The following is a 25,449-nucleotide window of genomic DNA, read 5'->3' on the forward strand; positions in this document are numbered from 1 at the left end:
GTTAAAGAGAGGTAAGGGCTAGGCAATTGGGGTTAAGTTACTTGTCCAGGATCACACAGCTAGGAAATGTCTGCTCCCGGCTCTAGATCCAACTCTCAATTGGCTGAACCCCCTACTACCTCATCTTAATCAAGATTAGAGCTTGCTCTCTTCTATTATCACTCCCAACAGTGCCCAAATGGTACCACAATACCAATAATACCCCTCTCTGTGCCCCAGGGGCCACCTAAAAGTCCAGACTGGGCTTGGGAAGAGAACCAGCCTTCTGGATCTCTAGTCTGACCTCTTCTGAGGCAGCAGCATAATGAGTAGAAAGCTCAAATAATACAACAGATATGGTGCTGGGTTTGGAGTCCGGAAACCTGGGTTCAAATTCTGTTATATACTTATTCCCTGTGTGACCTTGGCAAGTTCCTTAACCAATACGGGCCTCAGTTTCCCTATCTGTAAAAATAAGAGACTAGGGCTAGATCCTTTCTAGCTGCAAATCTATGATTTTTGGAACCCAAGCGAGCTAGGTGTAGTCACAGACAACCCTGAAGTCCACCCCCCTGCCATTTGTTGTCCAGGTCAGGCCTTCTTACCACTTGGGTCATCTTGTGGCAGAGCTTCTTGTGGGCAGCAGTCAGCATGGCCAAGGCTCCGGCTGCAGCATTCTGGACCTTGTCATCATCCTCCCCACAGAGCAGCACCACCAACTTTAGCCTGTCGTTCCCATCAGCCAGGAACCGTTCCTGCACCTGCCAAGGATGGGGGAGACGGGCAGCGGTGAAGCACCCATACAAGAACCACTCACCGGAACCATGCCAGAAGTGTGCCCAGATCACTTACTGGCTACTGAAAGAACTGCTGGGCAACAGACCCCAAGGCAATCCGAGAGAGAAGTAAAGGATCCAGCTCTTGGCTTTTATTTATGGCAGCTCTTGACTCCAATAGATCCCTCCCCCTGCCTCTACCCAATGATCCATCCATTGTAACAAAGAGTAAAAAAGAAAGGGAAAAATGAACCAACCCATCAACAGTGTCTGATAGCATATATAACCGTCTTTATGCTTTTCTTATACAACATTCTCTCAATCCTGCAAAGAGGAGAGGGAGGCACAGTTCCTCACATCTTTGCGGGGTGCCAAGCATGGGCACCATCTTTACACAGCATCCTATTTTGTTTTTAGATTTTTCTATCTATATTATTGTAGACATTGTGTATAGTGTCAGCAAGGCTTGAGTTCAAATCCAGCCGTAGATATTTACTAGCTATCTGCCTCTGAGCAAGATACAACTTTTTGCCTCAGTGTAAAATTGGGATAATAAAAGCTCCCACTTTCACAGGGTTGTGGTAAGGATCAAATGAGATAATACAGTTATCCCTGCACATCATGGGGGCACCTCGAGATCTGGAAAATCCATGTAAAAATGTTTAGTCCTCTTTTCATCCCAGAGAAGTCTGAATTTTTTCTTTTTCTTTTATGGGGTATTTACAGTACCTTATTATAAAAATTGGCTTGAATGTGCATTTATGAGGTTCTAAGCTTTTTTTCTGTGTCATCTACTAGCCTTTGATGTTGCCTATAACTTCCGCAAAACTCCCCAAAAATTCCCATTTAATTTCTTATGCCACCCATGATATATCAAAACTGTTCTGGGGAAAGTCATGATGTGAAAGGGATAACTATATTTGTAAAAAGTGCTTGGCACATAGTAGGTACTTAATAAAGACCTATTTTATTATGTAATATTATTATATAATAACATAATTATATTATTACAATATAACAATATACACAATTATAATTATATTATATGATAGCATATATGGTTATAATATTATAGTATTATATATGTGTTATTATATTTCTATAATTATATATTATAATATAGTATAATTATAATAACATATTATGTTATATAATAATGATTCCCTTCAATTTCATCCCTTTTCCCCTAGTTTTTTCATAGTTCTGCCATAACTAGACATTTTGTGATAGCAAAAAATCTATAAACAAGCTGGATGCCAATTAATTGGGAAATGGCTGACTAAATTGTGGTACGCAAATGTAATGAAATAGAATTATGGCATAAGTCATATAAGGAATTCAGAAAAAAAATCTAGGAAGGCTTGTTTGTAATGATGCTCAAAAAAAAAAAAAAAAAACAGGGGCAAGAGAATAATAGGCATAAACACTCCAGTAATGACAGGGAAAGCATCCATCAGAGAGATCAGAACTCAGATGCAGTAACTAATCCTGACTCCAGAGGACTAAGAATGAAACACACCTTCCTCTTCTTAGAAAGGAGGTGGTGGACGACAGCTTCAGAGTGAGACATACGTTGTCAAAAGTGGTCGTTATGTTGAATTATACAAATTAAGGTTCTCTTTGGAAGGATGAGCATTGGGAAATAATACCAAAGCACCAAAGAAAAAACAACCATCAGAGAGAAAGCTGTCAATCTGAGTCTCTTCCCCTTGTCTAGGCTTTCTTCATTTAAGAAATTCCCCTAAATTCCACCATTTTCAGAAGGCCTTTCTTGTATGAAGAAGAAGTTTTCCTAATTTATACATGAAACCCCAATAATACTTTTTCTTGGTTTTCCATAATAATGCAAGGGAGCAGAAACTCAGAGAATCTCCAATAGTGCAAAATTTAAAGATAATTTCTATTTGCCTTTGAAATGATTTTCATCCCAGCACATCTGTCTTCCCAAGGATGTCAGGTCCTCAGTTAATCCATAAATGATTTTGCAATAAATCTCTGAGGGTGATGGGCCTGGGGGAAGGGAGCAGAAGCTGGGTAGGTAGTAGGGGAAATTTAAGTCTGGGATTAAACCTTTGAACCAAATAACAATTTCTTATTACTAGCTGTCTGACTTTGGGCAAATGGCTTCCCCCTGTCTAGGTCCATTTCCTCATCTAGAAAATGAAATCATGAAAGATGGTAGGGGGTGGGGGAGGCAGTTAGATGGCTTAGTAGTTAGAGAACCAGACCTAGAGACTGGAAGTTCTGATTTCAAATTTGGCCTCAGACACTTCCTAGCTGTGTGATCCTGGGCAAATCACTTAACCCCATTGCCTAGCTCTTACTGCTCTTCTGTCTTGGAACTAATACTTAGTATTAATTCTGAGACAGAAGGTAGGGATTTTAAAAAGGAAGGAAGGAAGAGAAAGGAAGGAAGGAAGGAAGGAAGGAAGGAAGGAAAGAAAGAAGGAAGGAAGGAAAAAAAGAAAGGAAGAAAGAAAAAGAAAGGAAGGAAGAGAGAGAAAGAAAGAAAGAGAGAGAGAGAAAGAAAGAAAGAAAGAGAGAGAGAGAAAGAAAGAAAGAAAGAATGAAAGAATGAAAGGAAGGAAGGAAGGAAGGAAGAAAGGAAGGAAGGAAGGAAGAAGAGACCTTTGAGGTCCTCTAATCTCTCCCAGTCTCTTTTACAATTAGAGGCAGTTAAGTGACACAATTATCACAGGAAGATCTGAATTTGAATTGTGCCTTAGATACTCACTAGCTTCATGGTTATGGGTCACTTCTGTAAAATGAGAAAAATAATGACCTCTACCTACTAGGGTTATTGTAAGGATAACATGATATATTTTTAGATCACTACATAATTCTAATTAAACTCCTATATAATGCTAATCTTTGTTATTATAGTTGAAGAAAGAGCAGAGAGTTTGTGACTTTCCCAAGGTCACCTAGATAGTGAGTAGCAAAGTCAGAATTTGAATCCAAGTCCTCTGACTCTAAATCCAGTGTTCTTCCCACTCCATGCTACCTCTCATAATGATCACTCCATTCGATGGAAGCTCCTTGCCTCTTAAAACGCTGACCTTGGTCCCATCCCTGTACCCTGAGCCCCCATACCTCTTTGTTGACCACCATGTTGCACATACACTCTGTGGCTGCCTGCCGCAGCTGGTCATGGTTTTCAAACATATAATTCTCGATGTCTGGCAAGGCTTTCTCCTTGATGATCTTCTGCCTGTTTGGTCACGAGAAACACTGCTTTTAAACCTCTTAAGTAACAATTTGTCATGGGTCTCTAACTCTTCCATACCACCTAAATAACTTTTCATATAAACCTTAGGGAAAAGGGATTCCCCAACCTCCTTTGGAATCCCAGTTTTCAGTCAAGATAGTCTTTCTTAATTAATCTAGATCCTTCCCACAGCTGCAGTTACTGCCTCTTGTCTTCAGATCTATTCTCAGCGGGAGAATGGTACCTTTAGTGGAATCTGGGTATGAGATTTAAACAAATGGCTCCTGCCTGAGCGAGTTTAGAAGAAACTAACCCCTCTCAACTACAGTCTTTGCCTCTTTTTCTCCTTCTTCCAGTCTACTCACCGGAGTTTGTCACTCCTCCCTGACAGATTAGTCAGACCCAGGAGGGCTTCATAGTTCTGGAGTCCATCCCGCTGTGTGTCCAGGAGTCTTACCAATGGGCGTACTACTTCATACACCTGTAGGAGACAGGGAAAAGCAGAGGTAGACGGTATAGGGTGGCTATAAAGAATTATGAGGGGGCAGCTGGTAGATGGAGAGTGAGAGTTGGAGGCAGGAGATCCTGGATTCAAATCTGTCCTTGGACACTTCCTAGCTATGTATCCCTGGATAATTCACTTAACCCCAATTGCTTAGCCCTTACCCCTCTTCTACCTTGAAACTGATACTTGGGAGGCAGCTAGGTGGCTCAGTGGATTGAAAGCCAGGCCTAGAGGTGGGAGGGCCCTGGGTTCAAATCTGGTCTCAGACACTTCTTAGCTGTGTGACTCTGAGTAAGTCACTTAACCCCCATTGACTAGCCCTTATTGCTCTTCTGCCTTGGAACCAATACATAAAGGTAAAGGTTTAAAAAAATGACAAAAATATAATTATAAAGGAGTGTTATTGTCTCTATATATATGCATACATATATATATATATATATAGACAATAACACTCCTTTATATATATATATAGCCCAGCTCAGATGACACAGACATGGACTGTAGTCACACATGATGAAGTTTTAATGTGTTTACAAGGTATAACATCCTAGGATCCCTTTGTTTAGTACAAACATCATCTGATTTGGCTAAGAATGGAATATTTAAATTGGCTAAGCAAATTAGTCATGCCAGCAGAGTTTTAAATAGTTAATCCCTAGACATGTTTCTGCAGTTTGAGAGTGGAGGAGAGTGCTAGCTGGGTATTGCCCAGGGAGGAAATTCTTACAGAGGAAGAATTTCTCTCTCCTTCCCCAATTTTACCACATCAGCTTTGAAGGGGAGTTCCTGGGCCAGTAAAGGCATGTATCCATCATGCTCCATCAGGAAGCAGAGACATATACATTACATTAGTTTCATCATCATGTAAACTATTCTGGTTTTTCTTTGTTCTGCATCTTTTGGACAGATGGACACAATTACAAAGAAACAATCACTCAAGAAGCAAAGCAGTTTCAAGAAGAATGACCTCTGGAAAGAAAAGAGTTGGAATGTGGATACCAGAACCTTGGAACCCAGCTGAACAACCCACCAAAGAAAGATACTATATCCATGGGAAGCTGTGAGAGGACTCTACAAAGAGAGAAAAGACTTCCAGACTCTTCAGTAGTAACAGTTGTAAGTTGCCTTTGCCACCTATGCATTCTAGTTACCTCACTAGCATTACTCTAAATCTGAGCCCATTCTTTTCATGGATGCTGTATGTATTTGTGGGAAAGTATGACCCAAGTTTATGGGAGGAATGTTTTATAACTATTATTCTTGCTATGCCCATCTGAGTAAATGTCTTTGCTAAGAGTTATTTGTGTCTACTGGCTGATTTTTAATGAAGAAAAATACTGGTGGGGGCCTGTGAGCTATAGTAATAGAAGTCACTACCCACAAAATAACCCTCAAATCTGGGGTAGCAGTCATCCTCTGGGTACCAAACCCAAAAGTGAGATTGTAAGTTGTGTAAGCTTAAAAATCAATATACAACAACTCTAAGTATTATATTTTATAAGACTAATTAATAATCACTTGAAGTAAAGGAAAATAAAAAAAGCTAGAGTAAAGAGGGAGCTAACCCAGCCACAGTCACGAGAGGAGAAAAAGAGAGCGGGGTTACAGCAAACTTTTACGTACAATATGTAAGGATGCTACGTGGATGAAGGGAAAAGGATTCTGGGAAAAGGTTCAAGATATCTAATTACACAGTTGAGAGAGTTGCCTAAAGGTACAGAATTAATAGAAACTTAAGAAGATTTGTATGAACTGATGCAGAATGAAGAAAAAACAGAACAGTTTACATGATGATGAAACGAATGTAATGGAAAACAACACTAAAAGAACTCTGTGCTTTAATCAATGACTTGAAAAATTGAGACATCAAAGGATTAACAGTGAAGGATGCCTTCTGCCTTTTGTCAGAGACATGGTGGAATACAGATACATAATGAAACATATATACAGTCAGACATGATCAAAATCTTAATTTGTTTTGTTTGACATCTTTGTTACAGGGATAGTCCTATTTGGAGTGGCATGAGTAATTGGGAAGTGGCAGCAAAATGATTTTTTTTTTAAAGAAGGAAGGAACTGATTGTATAAATAAGAAAGTTTCATGAATCAACTTAGATTTTTTAAATACATGTTCAGAATGTTGCATTGAGAGAGAGAGAGAGAGAGAGTTGAGAGAAGGGAAGAAAGACAGATGAACAGACTTTTGAGGTAAAATAGGCACTCCTCCAATTCCTTGTCCTCTCTCAACTCTTCCATAGATCATACCCACCCTTTCTCCAGGAAAAGCAATGTCAGGGTTGGAGACAGCTGCAATCTTTGCCAGGGCATGGGCAGCCTTCACCTTGCCCACATCAGTGCCTTCAAGAGCCAGTGGAATTAGAGCCTAGGAGACAGGGCGAGAGTCAGAACTATAGATACCCTCTTTCCTACTGTGGGTTTATATTTTTGGGGTTTGATTTTATAAGATTACTCACTTACAAAAATAAACAATATGGAAATATATTTTACATAATAATACATGGATAACCCAGATTGAATTACTTGCCAGCACTGAGAGGGGGAAGAGGAGGGAGGGAGGGAGGGAGGGAAGGAGGGAGAAAATTCAATTACATAACTTGGGAAAACTTGTGTGGAAATCTGTTATTACATGTAATTGGTAACAAATAAATATTTTTTAAAAAATAGAATCACCACCAGTTCTCCTCACCCCATTCCCCCACCATTACCTTGCCACCACCTTGAGCCACAATGGTACCCCGATCCCTTGCATTGTCACACAGTGCCAGGAACACCCTGTTAGGAGTGGAGATTAAAGGAGTCCATCCCTAAGCACTAGTATATCCCCTACCCAGGTTCCTTAAGCTTCTGGACTTAAGGGTTGAGAGAATCTCACTCAACACAAGCAAAATCAAGACAGCAAAGAAAGGATAGTAAGGGAACGATGGAGAATAGAACCAAGGAGAAAGTTGGTCTAGTATTAAGTAACCAAGGAATTTAATACTGTATCTCTAGTTGTCTTCTATTAGAATGTAACCTCCTTGAGGACAGGAACTGTCTTTTATTTTATTTTTATTTATTTTTAAAAAAAACCCTTACCTTCCATCTTAGAATCAATACTGGGTATTGGTTCTAAGACAAAAGAGTGGTAAAGGCTAGGCAATGGGGGTTAAGGGACTTGTCCAAGGTCATACAGCTAGGAAGTATCTAAGGCCAGATTTGAATCTCCCATTTCTGGGCCTGACTTTCAATCCACTGAGCCACCCAGCTGCCCCCCAGGAACTGTCTTTTAACAAATACTTGAGGATTCTTCATTGTTGGTTTAGTTTTTTTAAAAAAGGGTGGAGGAAAAAAGAGTTGAGGAAAGAGAATAATCACCTCTTTCTCCCCCCCTCCCCCATTTCTCCTTTTAAGAGGAAAGCAGCAATTGGATTCTTCAACAGAAACTTCCCCTTTCATCATCGTTATACTCTGATCTGCCTCAGCCCTTTTCTGGCTCCCCTCCCCGAGTACCTGGCCAATAACTCTTTGGTCTGGTCCGTCAGGATGGCACTGTCAGCTTTTACCATGCAGGCTAAGGCAGAGATTACCCCAGCCTTCAGCAGCCTCTTCACTCGCTTTTCCACGAAGTCCTTCTTGTCCTGGGGAGACGGAGGGCAAGAGAACGGTGCTCAGCAGATTCCTGGGCTCAGAAGCAGAGGATCTTGCCCCTAAGCTCCAAACCACCTTCTTTCAGCTTTAGGAAGGATGGAATAGCTTTAGAAATGGCCTCAATTTCCTCGTTAAAATGAAAAGGAATCAGTTTGGTGATCTCTAAGGTCCCTTCTAACTCTCATGCTCTATTGTTCATCTAAGATTCAGACCCCTCGGCTCTAAACATCCTCTCTTCTCCCCACTCCTCTGCTCCTATAGAACTACAAGCCAGTGGTCCAGGTCCTTGATTATGGGAGAGAAATCCCATTAAATTGAATTATCCATGCACAAAGACCCAGATTATCCATCATCCTTTTGATTTGGCCTCGGAATAGTTTAAAGTAACTCTTGGAGCTGGCTCGCCTTCTTCATCCTTGTTTCCATTAGCTAGGATGGAAATAAGCTTACATTTGCAGCCCACGCCATGACTCCCTTGTCTGGGAAAATCAACCCAAAGTTACAAATCCCAGGCCCTGAACAAATCCTATTAAACTCACATTTACATACCATTTTATGATTTAGAAAGAGCTTTCCTAACATGATCCCTAGGAGGGAGGTAATGCTTTTCATTTTTATTTTCAATTTCCAACGCCCCAAAGGACCAAAGAGCTCATATTTGATTTCCACCCCACCCACCCACCCCCAACAATGCAGCTCACAGCCCTGCCATTTGGGAGACAATGTAGTACGGTGGAAAGCATGCTATGTTCTGTGTTAAAGGAATTGAGTTCAAATCCTGCCACCGTCCCCTATTGTTATGATGTGAAGAAAGTAATTTCTGAGCATGTTAGGACAAAGTTACTTATTCTCTCTGAGCCTCAGTTTCTTCATCTATAAAATGGTAGTTGGACTGGATGAGAGCCTGAGGCCATTTCTGGGTCTGATTCTATGTCAATTTCACTTTCCTGGGCCTCAGTTTCCTCATCTGTAAAATGAGAGGATTAGGTTAGACTGCCTCAAAGCATTAAATTGATTAGCCTGTGAACCATCTTGAGGGCCATTATCTGCATTCAAAAAATTAGGTAATTATACATGCTTTTTTTTTTTTAACCTCTCAGGGGTTGTTAAGTGAAAGTCAATTAAAGCAGCATGTGTGTGAGTTATTATTTTTACCCCCATTTTACAGAGAAGGACACAGGCTCAGATAAGAGACTTTCCCAAGATCATGCATCTAGTAGGGGGAAGTTTCAGATCCCTACGCAAGAGGATTTTGAAGAATAATTGATCTCAAAACCATTTGACAATAGACCATGCACAGACCATTAACCACCCCTGGGTGTGAAATGAGAGAAGACCTGGCAGCTGTCTGTGTGTCATTTATGAGGCATTCTTTCCTCTGGAATTTATAAAGGCTCATACACTGAGAGCTAGAAGAGCCCGAGGGTCACCCAGCTAGCCTGTACTGGGAGGGGGGTTTGAATCAGGTCTTTTCTGACTTGAAGGCTGGCTCTTTCTTCTTTAAAGACAAAGGGGGTGAAGAGATGCTCTTCCCTGCCTCAGGGACTCACCTTAGGGTGCTCCTCAGGCACGTGCTGCTTGGAGAACTTGGCAAGCTGTACCAGCTCAGGGATGACTTCCTTTACATCATAACTGTTAGTGCAGTTCACCAAGGTGGTGGCCACAGAGTACAGGATGGTCTTGTCACTGGTCTGGCGAGGAAAACAGGAAAACATTAGAACTGAGATCAGCTAGAGAGCCAACTAGAGTTCATGGAAAGACCCAGGACACTGCCCATGACATAGTTGATATCTTTTAACATGTGGTTGAAAAGGGCAGCTGGATGGCCCAGTGGATTGAGAACCAAGCCCAGAGAAAGGAGGTCCTGGGTTCAAATCTGGCCTCAGATACTTCCTAGCTGTGTGACCCTGGGCAGGTCACTTAACCCCCATTGCCTAGCCCTTACCACTCTTCTGCCTTAGAACCAATACACTATATTGATTCCAAGACAGAAGGTAAAGGGTTATTTTTTAAAATATTCTCTAAGAGGACAGCAAGGTAGTTTAGTAGATAGAGTCAGATCTAGAGATGAGAGGTCTTAGGTTTAAACTTGACCTTAGAAGCTTCCTGGATAAGTCATTTAACTCTAATTGCCTAGCCCCTGCTGATCTTTGAATCAATTCTAGTATCAATTCTTTTTTTTTTTTTAAAGCCCTTTCCTCCCCTCTTAGAATCAGTGCTCTGTATTGGAAATGTCTGAGTTCAGGTTCAAACCCAGGACCTTTCATCTCTAGGCCTGGCCCTCTATCTCCTAAACAAGCTAGCTGCCTCCACTTAGTATTCATTCTAAGACAGAAGGTAAGGATTATTTTATTAAGTGGTTGAAAAGGGGATTTTAAGTAATTATAACAACCAAGGATCCTGGCTCTGGAGAAATGTTAATGAAAAAATGTACTTCTCTCCCTTCTCTGAAGAGGTGGGGGACCACGAGTATGGAACATGGCGTACATTGCCAAACTCCACTGATGTGGTACTTGGTTTTTCCAAACTCTTTTTTCCCCTTCTTTTATATTTTTATGGTTGGATAGGAGAGGAAGGAGAGAAGGACATATTTGATAATGAAAGTGTTCTAAAAAACAAAAGATATTAATTAAAAAAATAACATGATAGAAAGCTTCTTATGAACCCTTAATGGTACCCTGGAGAGTATTTGTTCAGAGCCTCCAGTATTTGGTATGGTGCTTGGGTTGAGGATTAGGGATTCAGGATGAGGAATGGAACTCAATAATCTCCTGATCGAATCTAAGCTAGTGCTCTCCTCCACATTCTCTCTCAATCCCTTTTGTTTCCTGCTTCTCTCCATCAAGTTTCTAACAATAATAACAATAACATCAACATTAATAATAATAATAATAATATATCAATTTGAGGTTTACAGAGTACTTTTCCCCTGAAGCTGACTTGCCTAGTCACCCAGAAAGTGTCTGAGACAGGATTTGAATGCAAGTCTTTATGACTCCATGCCCAAACTTTGGCCCCTACATCAAATATGATCTCTCATTGAGTTAACTTGTTTATTGCTCCCTCACTTTATCCTTTTAGTGGGAGAGAGAAAGGATAATGTTTGACCCAGGGTAGACATGAGGGTGGGGATGCAGGAGGGAGAAAGGAACTGGTATTTGATAAGAATAGAAGAAAGGTTCTCAATGGTCCTTTCTAGACCAATGAGTCACCTTCTGTCTCTGTTCCTCAGACTCAACTGAATAGTCTCTTAGCTACCTTAGTATCATCTCCAGTTTGAGCCCTGACTCTTCCTCCTATAGACTGAACACCCCATAGTTTTGGGAAACCATGATGAACTTCCCTGATCATGGTGCCATATGTTACTTTCATCTTCTATTTGGTTTGATCCTCACTCTCTTCATGAAAGTCAGGGCAAGGGCAAAGAAGAAGACTATACACTTCTAACAGATGGCATCATTGAGGCTCAGAGACGGGAAATGACCCAACCAAGACCACAAAACAGATCAGGATCAGAACTGGGATGAGGGTCCCACTAACTAGACTCCCAAACCTGGGTTTTGTCCCCATCCGTTGTCTGTGAAACCTGTTTTCTGGAGTTCCTTTGGCTCTAGAGTTAGAGCAGAAAGGTTTAAATTGAATGGATATCCTTGGAGCAAAGGATCTGTGATATCAGGGCCACACATGCCTTAGCTAGCTCAAACATGGCCTGTAGAGCAGGGATGTCCTGAACAAAGTCATCCTTCACATCTGCATCCAGCGTGAGATAGGCAAGACCTTCCACAGCCCAGCGCCTGGTCCTGGCGTCTATATTTGCATTGCATAGCCACCTGGGATTAGAAAGTAGGCAAGTTAGTCCAAGAGAAGGCCTAAATGGGGACAGGCTACAGGATCAGGGGAGCAATCAGAAGTATCCTGGAAAGATTGTAGGTTCCCTCTCCTCTGCTAAAAAATCTATCTCACTGAGCCCATAACAAGAAGAACAAGGAGAGGACAACTAGAGTGCCAGGCCTGGATTCAGGACATGAGTTCAAATCTGACCTCAATCACTATCTAGCTGTGTGATCCTGGGCAAGCCCTTAAGAAGGGTCAGAAAGGTTCAAATGGAAGGAAAACCTCATCATAATCATTTTCCTTATTGTCATCAACATCATCAACAGCATCACCACCAACATCATCATCGACATCGTCAACAATATCACCACCAACATTATCATCAACATCATCAACAACATCACCACCAACATCATCATTGTCATCACCAACAACATCACCAACATCAACATCATTATCAACAACAACATCATCAACGTCATCAACATCAACATCTTACTATCCATCTTTTCCTGGTCCAGGAAAGATTTTTGGTGGGTGGCCTCACCTAGTAATATACTATGCAGAGTACTGAATGAGAGCCAAAAGACCTAAACTCTAGGTTTGAGTGCCACTATGTGTCCTTTGAGGGTAAAAAGAAAGCCTTCTTTTTCTTGGACTCAGTTTCCTCATTTATGTATGAGTGAAGCTTACCTGGACTCTGCATTAAGTTAATCAATTAAATCAAAGAATAAACCAGGGGAAAAAAAGTTTCTGGAGCTCTGATAAAGGATCCTTCCTCTGCTTCAATCAATGACCCAAACCAGAATATTTCAGGAACTTGGGTCAGATTGACACAGAAAGAGATTCAACTGGAATTATTCTGATTCTAAGACAGAAGGTAAGAGTTTTAAGACAAAAAAAAAAAAAAAAAAAAAAAAAAGAAGCACAAAGAGAAGTAGAACAACAAAGAACAGCCCAACCCAAGAAGGGACCCAGGACCCCCATCTAGCCCTCTTACTTCCGACACTGTTTGGCAAGCTTCTCCGTAGACCCTTCAGCAAACTGTCTAAGGCCATAGTCAGTGCCTCCTGCAGAGCCAAGTTTACAGAGACCCTAGAGGGAAAGCATGGAGCTGGGCATTGACAAAGCTCATCAGTGGTTTTGGGGAGTAGAAGGATTTAGAGTGGGCATGGTTAACAATCATTGAGTCACAGATTTAGAGAGCTGGAAAAGAATTTTCCTGGACAAGACATTTAACTTCTCTTTGCCTCAGTTTCCTCAAATGTAAGTGGATATCATAATAGCACAAGATTGTTGTGAAAATCAAGTGAGATAATATTCCCTAAGTGCTCAACATAGTTCCTGATGCTTAGTAGGCATCTAATAAATGCTTGTTCCCTCCCAACTACCACCACTCCACCATCCCCTTACCACCCCCCACCCCCATCCTCAGCAGGGTGCTGAAGGAGGATGGAGGACAGGGATTAGGGGAGGGGCGTTTGTCTCACCACCAGAGTCCGGATCTTAATCTTCTCATTTTTGGTTGTCTTGTAGATTTCCTTGAGTAAGGACACACCATTGGTGATGATGAAGGTGGCTCTGCTGAGCTTGGTGGAAGCGTGAATGAGAGCTTCCACTGCCACCAGCTGGTCCTGCTCCCGATCAGAACCGCAGAGCGCCACCATCATCTCCATGACGCCCTTCATCCCCAACAATTGGTTTCCCAGGTCAAAGGGGCCCTGGAGGACTCCTGAAACCGTCTGAATGGCATGCACATTCTTGTCCATGTTCTGGGGATCAAACTTGCCCCTTAAAACCAAGAAAAAGGAGGTCCATTATGAAGGGCCCCTACCTGGACTCTTTTGGGGGTAGCCAAGGGAGAACTTTCATTCTGTACCTTAGGGTGGCCAGCAACTATTAGATCTGGGTCTCCTTTTTTGTTTTTGATCCTGGATCCCTTTATCAGATTATGAATCCCTTCTCAGAATTATATGCAGAGGGGGACCAGCTAGGTGGCTCATGGATTGAGAGCTAGGCCTGGAGACAGGAAGTCCTGGGTTCAAATCTAGCCCCAGGCACTTCCTAGCTGGATAACCCTGGGCAAGTCACTTGACCCCAAATTGCCTACCTCTTATTGCTCTTCTGCCTTGGAACTAATACTTAGTATTGATTCTAAGACAGAAGATAAAGCTTAAAAAAAAAAATTGTCTATCACTTAATAGCTGTATGATCCTGGGCAAATCACTTCACCTAAACCTCCTAATCCATAAAATGTAAACTTGATTCCAATCCTTCCCCCCAATTCTATTCCACTTCAACTAGCATTCTATGGCTGAATTTTTCTCCCTCGGGGCTATTCCCAATCACTGGCACTGCCAACACCACCCATTCCTGGGCAAGCAAGCTCACGTGATGTACTCCTCACAGATCTTGCGGAAATGGTCTCTCTCAGGGTCACAGCGGAGATCATCATAGAGCTTGTTGAGAAGGATGGAGGCAAGCATTCGAGTGTTGTCAGTCAGCGGCAGACAGGAGGGCTGCTCTGGTACCTGCCCCGCCACCTTCAGGATCTTTCTCAGGCCTGGCAGAGGGGGCAAAGAGAAAGGGAATGAGCTCCCCAATCCCTCCTGGGGTCTCTCCCCATGGAAGGCAGCTTCGTCCTTCAAGGGCTCATCAAAGACTCCCTGATTACTGGAGAACATGCCTCCTGCCTCCCTGTCCTTGGTTGCAATGGATCAAAGGAATAATGATCCTTAGATGACATTTTTTTTCTTTTTCTTTTAAACCTGAATTTTCTGTTTTAGTAACAGCTCCAAGACAGAAGGGCAAGGACTAGGCAAACTAAGTGACCTGCCTAAGGTCATACAGCTAGGAAGTGTTTAGGGCCAGATTTGACCCCAGAAACTGCCACCTCCAGGTCTGGTGCTTTATCTACTGTGCCGCCTCCCTGCCCCGAATGTCATTTTTCAATCAATCTGTCACAGAGCCTCGTATATAATAGATGCTTTTTGCTTGATTGACTGACCTGCTCAAGAGCCTCCCCTGGTTCCCTATTACCTACCAGATCAAATCCAGAGCCCTGTCCACCTGCCAGACCCCAAAGGATTGTCATTTGGCTTCTGCTGGTGTCTCCAAAGGAAACCTGAGCCATTCTATTTGCTCTCCCATTGCGGCCAGAGTTCTTCCATGCCATCCCTTCTCTCTATAATGGAGCTCTCCTCCAGTTAGAATATGAATTCCTCTGGAGCAGAGAACCAGTTTTTTTTTGTGTGTGTGTCCCCAGCCCTTAACACAGTACTAAGTACACAGGAAATACCTAATAAATATTTTTCATTGATTCATTCACAATTCATTCACATATTCATTAATTTATATGTTCATACGTGATTCATACATACATTAATTAATTCATAATTCATTTATTCATTAATTTATTGACTCATAATTCAGTCTGTATGTTCATTATTTCATTCACACTTATATTCATTAATTTATAATTCATTTATTCATGAATTTATTGACTCATAATTCAGTTTGTATATTCATTAATTCATATGTACACATATTTATTAATTTGTAAATTAATTATATATATTTTCAACCTCTATTCATGCCAGTATTCATTATTTCACATGTCCATGCACATTTTCATTCAAACATTTGTTCACTATTCATTTATTCATACATTCATTCACTCATTGGTAGAAGGACTAATTCCCTTAAGTCAGTGATTCCCAAAGTGGGCACCACTGCCCCCTGGTGGGTGTTGCAGCGATCCAGGGAAGTGGTGATGGCCACAGGTGCATATCTTTCCTATTAATTGCTATTAAAATAAAAAAAATTAATTTTCAGGGGGCTAAGTAATATTTTTTCTGGAAAGGGGGCAATAGGCCAAAAGAGTTTGGGAACCACTGCCTTAAGTATTGAAATTACTTTGCATCCTTCACACGATTTGAGGATCCACCTCTAGAAGGATTGGAGGGAGCAGACAGAATGGGCCCCCAAAGAGCGAATGAATGTCAGTGACTTATGATCAAACCCTGGAATCCCAGACCCCATCCACCTCCCAGAGCCCAGCTCCTCACCGTTCTCTATCACATAGATGGTTGGTGAGTTGTCATGAATGGCCAGGTCCTTCCTGGGGATGTTTTTGTTGAGTAGGTTCAGCGCCTGGTCCCTTCCCTGGCCAGATACTTTCTTATTGACCAGCATGTCCAGTAGGTGGCTAGTAATGAGCTTCAGGTCCTTCTTGGTGTCTAGGGAATGAGAAGGTGGCAGTGATGTGACTGTGGCTGTGGCTGAGAGCCTCTGATTAACTGGAGGAGCAGGAGAGGGAGTTGTGGCAATGATTGGGCAGGGTCTTTCTTAGAGAAACTCAGGCATCCAGAATCCAGGCATCTCTTGGTAGCTAGGGTAGAACAGTAGAATTCTGAGCCTGAGGGCAAGGAGACCCAAGCTCAAATCTAGCTGCAGACACTTACTAGCTGTGTGACCCTGGGAAAGTCACTTAACTAACTCTGTTTACCTCAGTTTCATCATCTGTAAAATGGGGATAATTATGGCACCTACCTCCCAGGGTAATTATGGTGATCAAATGAGTGACTATTTGTAAAAAGTACTTTGCACATAGGAAGTGCTACATAAATATTAGCTATAGCTATATGTAACTATATCTGTGTGAGCCTTGGCAAGTCATCAATCTCTATCTGACTTAGTTTCTTCATCTGTAAAATGGGGATGATAATAATAGCACCACCTCTGAGGGTCATTATGAGGCTAAAATAAGATAATATTTGTAAAGTACTTTGCAAACCTTAAAAGTGTTATTTAAATGTTAGCTATTTTCATAACTGGTATCATTTTGGTTCTATCAACCAGGTTCCTATTCCCTAAGCTTGCTTCTTTTACCCTATTTGTCTCATTGGCAGGGATTATTGTTCCCATTCTATGGTAATTGGATTTTCTAAGAGCGAAGAAAATTACTTGCCAAGGCTGCAGAGTAAGTTAGATTTAATTCAAAGCCAATTTCTCCCACACCAATAGGAATTCCCAGATCTACAGCAAGAAGGGGACAAGGAAAGCCATCCCAGAGGGTTTCTCAACCCGGAGCCTTTGAACTTATATAAAAAAATATTTTGATCACTATATGTCAGTATAATTGGCTTCCTTTGTAATCCTGTGCATTTTATTTTATGCTTTTAAAAATATGATTCTGGTCTATGTCCAAAGTATCTTGAATTTGCCCAATCTTGTCTGATTTGGGAAGCTGAGCAGGGTAGGGTCTGGTTGGTACTTGGATTGGAGACTATAGGTCTAAAAACAAACCAATTAATTAAATAAATTATGAGTCTGAGAAAGTCCCAGGGGCTTCACCAAATTGCCAACAGGATCCATGACAGGAAATGGTTGCTTTTGACTCTCTCACTTTACGGATGAAGAAAGTAAAATCTCATTACTTGCCCAGGGTCTCTAGGGTAATGTGTCAGAGGGGGGACTCCTTTGACTTTCAAGAGAGGATTCTTTCCAGGACACCACATTGTTTTAAAATGATGGCTGAATCCTCTTCTTGCCTTGTGGGTCTGAAGTGCCATCTTACCAAGAACCAGCGCCTCCTCCTTCCCACGATGCTCTTTCTTGTCTTCTCCAGACAAAGCATCGATGATGGTCTGAAGAAGGCCACAGACCGCCAGGGAGATCTCCTCCTCCTCCACTGCCATCCAGCCACAGATCCGATCCATTCGAATCGAATGCAGGATTGCCATTGCCTGAAAGTCCCTCAGAGGATGAAGGATGAAGGATGAATGATGGATGAAGGATGAAGGATGAATTCCCCCATCAGTTTGACCCAGTTCTTTTGACCCAGACCCTCCCTGTACCCTGAGGAAATGACTGAAGAACCCACCATCACCCAACTGATTCCCCCAGCAATATTCGCAGGCTTTGTGACACTCAGGTAATCCCTATAGTATGTGGAGTCTTCCCTTAGCCTACCTGTCTGCTGCCCCTCCTCCCGACAGTCTTTATTTTTTATCTGCCTGTATAAATCATAATTGCTAACATTCATATAGTGCTTAAGGGTTTGCAAAACACTTTGTGTCATCTTATTTGATCCTCACAACAACCCTTGGAGGGAGGTTTTATTTTACAGATGAGGAAACTGAGGCTGATGAAAGTTAAATGATTTATCCAGAGCCATTCAATAAATATCTGAGACAAGATTTGAACTCCAGACTTCTTGATTTCAAACATAGCCCTCTTTTCACTGCACTTCCCACGTGTCTCCTCTCCTAGACTGTAAGTTCCTTGAGGGCAAGGACTCTGATTTTTGATACTATTTCCCCAGCCCCTAGAAGAATGCCTACATATAGTAGGTAGGTAATAAAAGCTTGCACAATGATTGATGAATTTAACAAAGCAAACCCTTTCCTAGCTAACTAATTTGGGCACAGAATCAAGAGCCCTGCAAAGGCTCTACTCACTCTTGCCTGATGCCCATTGCACATGCCAGACAGCGTCCGGACAGCAGCCAACACCAGCTCTGGCTTCTTGGTGTCCAGGAGCTGCAGGAGGAGGGCCACTCCATTGTTTTGGAAAATTCTCTCGGCTCCAGCATCTTCTCTCCCCAGGACAATGAGGTTGTTCGCTGCCTTTAAGGGGAGCAAGAGGGATGATGATGGTTATGCAGAAGGCATGGCGGAAATGGCCATGGACTAAGTATAACAGGAGCTAATCCTGAAGTGTGTGCTGAAAACCTTAGGCTTTAGAAAGTCAAATGGAAGCGCATTTCAGTGCCAGGGTTTGCCAACATTAATGAAAGCTAGCATTAGGGGCAGCTAGGTGGTTCAGGACTAGAGACAGGGGGTCCTGGGTTTAAATGTGACCTCAGATAATTTCTAGCTGTGTGACCCTAGGCAAGTCACTTAACCCCAGCCTCGCCCTTGCAGCTTTTCTGTCTTAGAACTGCTACTAAAACAAAACATAAGAGTTAAAAAAAAAATAATAATGGCTAGCATTTATCAAAGCTTTAAAATTTACATAGATTATCTCAATTCATCTTCAGAGCAACCATAAGAAGTAGATGCTCTAATTTTACAGTTGAGATAGGGGCCATTTTACAGATGAGGAAACTGAGGCTAGAAAACCTGGAAGGGAATCTTGGAGAGATGGTAGTTCAGGTTTTTTTGTTTGTTTGCTTGTTTGTTTTTAGGGAGAGGTGGAATTCTATGGTATTTGCAGACATGGTCATAGCCTAGGAGAATAAATGATTTTTTTTCTCAGGATCAATTCTAATACAGAAGAGTGGCAAGGGCTCGGCAATTAAGTGCCCAGCTCTCAATCCACTGAGCTACCTAGCTGCCCCCTAGATAAAGCCCCCTGATTTACACAGTCCCTTATTGGATGGACATTGGAGACACATCCCTCTGGCTGGGGTCAGGGTGGGAAGTAACACAGCTAGGAGGAATAAGGGATGGTTAGAGAGAAGATGGAGAGCCATGAGCTGGGCTGGGGGCAGAGCTTACCTTCTCACGCTTCTCAGTCTCACTGTTCTCATCCAACAAGATCTCAAACATCTTCTGCACCCTAGAATCTGTAGAAAACTGGACATGGAGCTGAGGAAGGAGAAGAGGTGCAGAGGGGAGGCAACAAGAAAGGGAAGAATATCAGCGTCGTTTTAGGAGAATGGGGTCAGAGATCTGGAGATGGAAAGGACACCAAAGGCCATCTAGTTCTACCTCCTCATTTTATAGATGAGGAAACTGAGTCCAAAAGAGACTAAGCAATTGACCTTGGTCATATCACCTCCACGGAGGGATTAGAAATCATTTTCTCCTAGGAGCTGGAGAATGTTTTTCTTTTCATTTTTTTCATTTTTCATTTCATTTTTCATTCAGCGAATAGAGAACCAGGCCTGGGAGACAGGAGGCCCTGGATTCAAATTTGGCCTCAAATACTTTCTAGCTCTATGACCTTGAGCAAATCACTTAATTCCAACTGCTTAGGTCTTACCACTCTTTTGTCTTGGAACCAATATTTAATATCAATTCTAAAACAGAAGTTAAGAGTTTAAAAAAGAAACTCAGTTTCTCTAATACTAGTCCCTTTCTTAACTGAGCTCAGACAGTTGCCATGACCCCCAGTTCCCTTTTCGATCAAAATCAAACTTCAAATATGGATTTTTTAACATTATCACTGTCCCCTCCCATTTCATCTTCCTAACAGCAACTCAGCCAATTAGCAGTATTTATTAAATGCCTACTATGTGCCAAGAAGGAGGATATGCGGTACAATGGGTAGAAGGCTGGACCCGGACTCTATCCACTATGTACTACTACCTCTCGCCTGGCATGTAATTTATAGCATATTGAATTGAACTTAGCTTTATTTATTTTTTTCCCCATTTCCAAGGTATCCTAAAAGTTTTTTTTTGAAATCTTTATTTAATTAATTAATTTAGAATATTTTTCCATGGTTATAAGATTCATGTTCTTTCCCTCCCCTCCGTCTTCCCCCCTCCCATAGCCAACGTGCAATTCCACTGGGTTTTACATGGGTCATTGATCAAGCCCTATTTCCATATTATTGATATTTGCATTAGGGTGATCGTTTAGAGTCTGCAACCCCAATCATATCCCCATCAGCCCATGTGATCAAGCAGGTGTTTTTCTTCTGTGTTTCTACTCCCACAGTTCTTCCTCTGAATGTGGGTAGTTGAACATAGCTTTAGGAACACCTGCTACCCCATTTATAATCCATTCAATTTCCCTGAAGTCAGCCTCTTTTCATGGACCTCTAAATAGTGAAGGAAACTTTTGTCTATGCCTAGCAACAATTTAGTGGAGCTGTCCTGAGTTATAGGTCAGGGGTCTTTCCACTATATCACATTCAGGCTAGTAGAATCAAGACCCATGCTAGAAGGCCAACTCAAAGATGACAGTGCTCTATAATACAGAACCTATATTTCTATAGGGCTTTCGGTAACAAAGAACTTTCCTCAAAATAGTCTATTGAGGTAGAGAGGCCAGAGATCATTCGTTATACCCATCTTAGAGATAGGGAAAATGAGGTCAACAGAGTAGGAAGGGAGGAAGGGAGGGAGTTGGCTCACCTTCTCCTGAATGCTGGAATTGAGCCGCCTCAGAGTCTCCTGGAAGTTCCGGTTTTTGGGTTCAAGTGTAGCACAACGCTGAACATCCTTGAAGGCCTGGTCCAGCTTCCCTAACTGCTCCAGAGCCTGGCATCTACGGAATAGAGCCTTGATGTCTGAAGCATTAATGTCGATGGCTGGCAGGAGACATAAATGGAAAATGGCCTCAAGAGCAGGTTCCCAATTGTCTACTCCACCTTCCAAGCTCTAGAAACATTGTTATTTGTTTATCTCTTTGACTTTGGATTATCTCCGTCCACTGTCCTCCTCTGTTCATATAAGCAATTAAATCTTCTTTGCATATATGTTCCTCATTTCACAAAACCAGTATTTGAACATCTGAGCCTATGAAACTGATTTATCAAGAAGTTATTATCAATGTTACAAAAGGATTCAGGAGCTGATCACAGAATGGTTATAATGACTGAGAAACCAGGCACCGACAAATAATTGAGAAAATGTACCTCTCTCTTTTCATTGTGGTGGCAAATGAATGAGTAAATGAAGCAATGAAGCACTTACTATATACAGTTTTCCATGTAACTTCTCAGGAATATATCGATATGTGTGTGTGTATGTATGTGTGTGTGTATATGTATATATATATAAAGATGTACTTTCATTTCTTCCCATGATACCTAACATAAATAATCAGCAAAGCAACAAGTATTTATTAAAAACTTATTGCGTACTAGGCATGGCACTAGTGCTGGGAATTTAAAAAACCAAAAGGAGATGGTCCTGCTTTTAAAAAGCTTACATTCTGCTAAAAGGATACAACATGTCTACAGAAAATAAAAACAGAATGTAAACAAAATAAATAGAAATGAATGGGATGGGGCTAAAAGAGGGAATTAGATTGTCTTTTTTTTTTTTTTTAAACCCTTGTACTTCGGTGTATTGTCTCATAGGTGGAAGATTGGTAAGGGTAGGCAATGGGGGTCAAGTGACTTGCCCAGGGTCACACAGCTGGGAAGTGGCTGAGGCCGGGTTTGAACCTAGGACCTCTCGTCTCTAGGCCTGACTCTCACTCCACTGAGCTACCCAGCTGCCCCAGATTGTCTTTTTTTATTGTTTTTAAACCCTTATCTTTTGTCTTAGAATCAAAACTAAGTTGGTTCCAAGGCAAAAAGAGTGGTACAGGCTAGGCAATGAGGGTTAAGTGACTTGCCCAGGGTCACACAGTTAGGAAGTATTTGAAGTAAGATTTGAACCCAGGACCATCTATCTCTAGCTCTGACTCTCAATCCACTGAGCCACCTAGCTGCCCCCCAGATAGTCTTCTTTTACACACACACACACACACACACACACACACACACACACACACACAAACACATTTATTTATTTGTTTTTAAACCTTTACCTTCTGTCTTAGAATTAATACTGTGTATTGGCTCCAAAGCAGAAGAGTGGTAAGGGCTAGGCAATGGGGGTTAAGTGACTTGCCCAGGGTCACACAGCTAAGAAGTATCTGAGGCCAGATTTGAACCTAGGACCTCCTGTCTCTAGGCCTGGCTCTCAATCCACTGAGCTACCCAGCTGCCCCTCCCAGATAGTCTTCTGAAGAGTTTTGGGTTTGAATTAGTAACTAGAGAACATTCTAGGCATGGGCAAAGCCATGGAGATTAGAGAACAGCAGGTAGGCCATCTGGCTAGAATTAGGTAGACAGTATGAGGGGACATGGATAATAAGCCTAGATTGAATGATTAAAGATGGATTTTGACAGATTTAAATGCCAAACAAAGGAAGAACTCAAAAGCATTGCCAAAGGCAAATGGGAAATACAGAGGGTGTCCCATTAATGGTACTGATTCCTATAAATCTAGTCTGAGAGGCACCTTAGGAAAAAGAATGAGAGGGGTGGGCAGCTAGGTAGCTCAGTGAATAGAGAGCCAGGCCTGATCTTGGAAGGTCCTGGGTTCAAATCTGGACTCAGATACTTCCTAGCTTTTTGATCCTGGGCAAATTACTTAATCCCAACTGCCTGGCCCTTATTGTTCTTCTGTCTTGGAACAAAGACTTAGTATTGATTCTAAGGCAGAAGTAAGGTTTTAAAAAAGAAAGAGTGCATGGAACTGGAGTCAGGGGAGGGGGGGTGGTGGTGTGGGGAGACCACCCACTCACCTTTAGATGCATCAGATGCTGCCTGAATGTAGCTTTCCTGAAAATCAGAGAAGCAGAAAGGTTTATTAGAAAAGACTTCATGGTCTCTAAGGGTCCTTCCTTTGCCAAAATTCTCACTGCCTTGAAAGTTACCCACTCAGGATGGGGAGGAGAGAGGCTGCCAATGAGAGGAGGTAGAAAGAGGTTGTTAAATCCCTGGAAGTCAGTGCTGGAAAGCTTCCTTATCATTCCAACTTTGTGTGGTTGGGCTCCCATAAAGGAAAACTGGAGAAAATCTGAGCTTGATATTTCTTGACTTCATTGGTAAAAGTCAAAGAGCATGGAACTCTTGCCCCATGGTTTAAATGCAGCCCAAATCAAGTTTCCCTTCACCCTGCCCCCCCCCCCCCATCCAATATTGCTCCCTTTGCAAGATGGGAAGTGAAAGGCTCCTTCTTCCGTCTAGGAATGGAAGTTGGCCAGCCTAGGAGCCCCAGGATGACGCAGACCCCCAAGATGGCAGAGGACCAGACAACCTAGACTTTCCTGCCTGTCCCACATGCTCCCCATCACCCCCATGGATCCCTGTCCCTCCAGCTGGCCCCCTGACCATTTTCAGACCACAGGCTGCTCTGTTGCGGTACAGAGTAGCCAGTAGAGTTTTGTCCTTGGTCAGCTTCAGGGCCTGGCTGTAGCTTCTGGAGGCCTCTTCATAATTCTGGCTTTCAAAATATTTATTCCCCTCCTCCTTCAGCCGCACAGCATCTTCCTTCTGCTGGGGTGGAAAATAATGAATAACAATAATAATGAGCATTTATGCAGCTCCTTAAGGTTTGAAAGCACTTTACAAGCACTATCTCATTTGATCCTCACAGATGTGAGGTAGGTGTTACTTTTATCTCCACTTTACAGATGAGGAAACTGAAGCTGAGAAAGGAGAAGTGATTTCCCCAGAATCACACAGCTGGTGATTGTCTGAGGCAGGATTCAAAGAGGTCTTCTCAACTCCAAGTCTGGCCCCCATCTATTATTTGGGGAGGAAAGAATCAGTCCCACATTCATCCCAAATCAGCTTTGTATTGAAGTGAATTGACTCCCTGACCCCAGGGAAGGGATCTTTCCAAACCCCTGAGAAGCTTTAGCTCAGGATGGAGTACCCAGAGGTTTCCAGAATTCATAAAAAAAGCTTTGGCAGTTTGCTAAGAGAGTCTAGTTGAAGGTGGAGTCTGAAGATCTGGGTTCAAATCTCAATTCTGTCATTTACTCTCTTTTTCACTAGTTGTTGTCCTTCATACTCAAAGAAGCCCAAAACGACATCACTATGTCGGGGTCAATGTATGATGTGTCCGATCATGGCTGATCAGACCCATGGAAGCTTGGAAGACCAGCCCACAAGTCAGGCACAAACAGGCCCCATGAACATTTGGGATGGAGGTGTCCCTAAACTTGTGTATCTCATGAAGTCATTTCTACTCTCTGGGCCTTGGTTTCCTCATCTGTCAAATAAAGGGGGCTGGACTGGAGGGCCCCAAAGGGCCCTTCGCTAAGTCTATGATCCCAACTCGCCAAGGCTAAAATGACCTTCTTTCCCACCAAGCAAAACCCTTCCACTGAAGGTACAACAGGAAAGCTCGGAGCTTCATCCCCTTCCTAATCCCTCACCCCCTTTCCTTCACCCCATCCCAACGCCCAGGCAGGGGGCCTTCAGAGAAACAGATTCACTCGTTTCTTCCCTAAGACTTAATAAAACTTCCCAATCCCCTCTTCTCCCTCCTCCGGTGCAGCCCCCGTCCCACCCCGCCACACACACCACTAACTTGGTCTGAAGTAGACATGGCCAAGGAATCTTCCTCCCAGAAACCTCTCTCCTTTGTCCCGGGCAGTCCAGTCTGTGCCGGACCCTGAAGCCAGCCTGCCTCGATCTGCTCTTCCCCACCCCCCACCCGGGAGACTTTATCTCTTCAACCAGTGGCTCCCAACCATATTTGGTGTGCAGGTCAGGTGTCCCTGGGGTCTGTCGCTGACACTTAGGGGCCGTCCCTGCCCCCCTCCAAACAGGCAGTCCGCCAGAAACCACCGCGCTCCCCTCTCCCCGGGCCTCCCCAATTTAGGGGTTACTGCAGAAGGCAGACGGAGGGGAAGGGTGGACCCCGATAAGAATGCGGGGCGGCGGGGAGAATAACAGCCCGTTCCTTCTTCTCCCCTTTCTCTTTCTCCTCCTCCTCCTCCTCCTCCCCACCCCCAATTACACACAGACACTCA

At 42.6% G+C, this 25,449-nt stretch overlaps 1 protein-coding gene across 1 annotated transcript; it reads right to left on the reverse strand.

Annotated features, from left to right (window-relative positions):
• Positions 1 to 524: 524 nt before the first annotated feature.
• Positions 525 to 25,092, reverse strand: UNC45B (unc-45 myosin chaperone B). Its single transcript, XM_044675568.1, has 19 exons — positions 25,005 to 25,092; positions 23,798 to 23,959; positions 23,209 to 23,245; positions 21,042 to 21,217; positions 19,456 to 19,545; positions 18,415 to 18,582; positions 17,532 to 17,700; positions 16,021 to 16,191; positions 14,345 to 14,516; positions 13,444 to 13,744; positions 12,954 to 13,048; positions 11,808 to 11,949; positions 9,670 to 9,810; positions 7,982 to 8,109; positions 7,198 to 7,264; positions 6,741 to 6,854; positions 4,329 to 4,444; positions 3,849 to 3,966; positions 525 to 740 (listed from the first exon to the last, which is right to left on the reverse strand). Exons 1-19 carry the CDS (start codon positions 25,020 to 25,022, stop codon positions 525 to 527), a joined length of 2,601 nt encoding a protein of 866 aa, XP_044531503.1. The 5' UTR covers positions 25,023 to 25,092.
• Between the last annotated feature and the right edge of the window lie 357 nt (positions 25,093 to 25,449).

Source organism: Gracilinanus agilis, chromosome 4 (assembly GCF_016433145.1).
Source record: "Gracilinanus agilis isolate LMUSP501 chromosome 4, AgileGrace, whole genome shotgun sequence".
Taxonomy (NCBI): Eukaryota; Metazoa; Chordata; class Mammalia; order Didelphimorphia; family Didelphidae; genus Gracilinanus; species Gracilinanus agilis.

Coding starts and splice junctions, on each gene's coding strand:
- UNC45B (XM_044675568.1), bottom strand. Junction 9,811..11,807: donor CCATGTTTGAGCTAGCTAAG/GCATGTGTGGCC, acceptor TTTCCTCGCCAG/ACCAGTGACAAGACCATCCT. Junction 7,265..7,981: donor ACCAAAGAGTTATTGGCCAG/GTACTCGGGGAG, acceptor CACTCCTAACAG/GGTGTTCCTGGCACTGTGTG.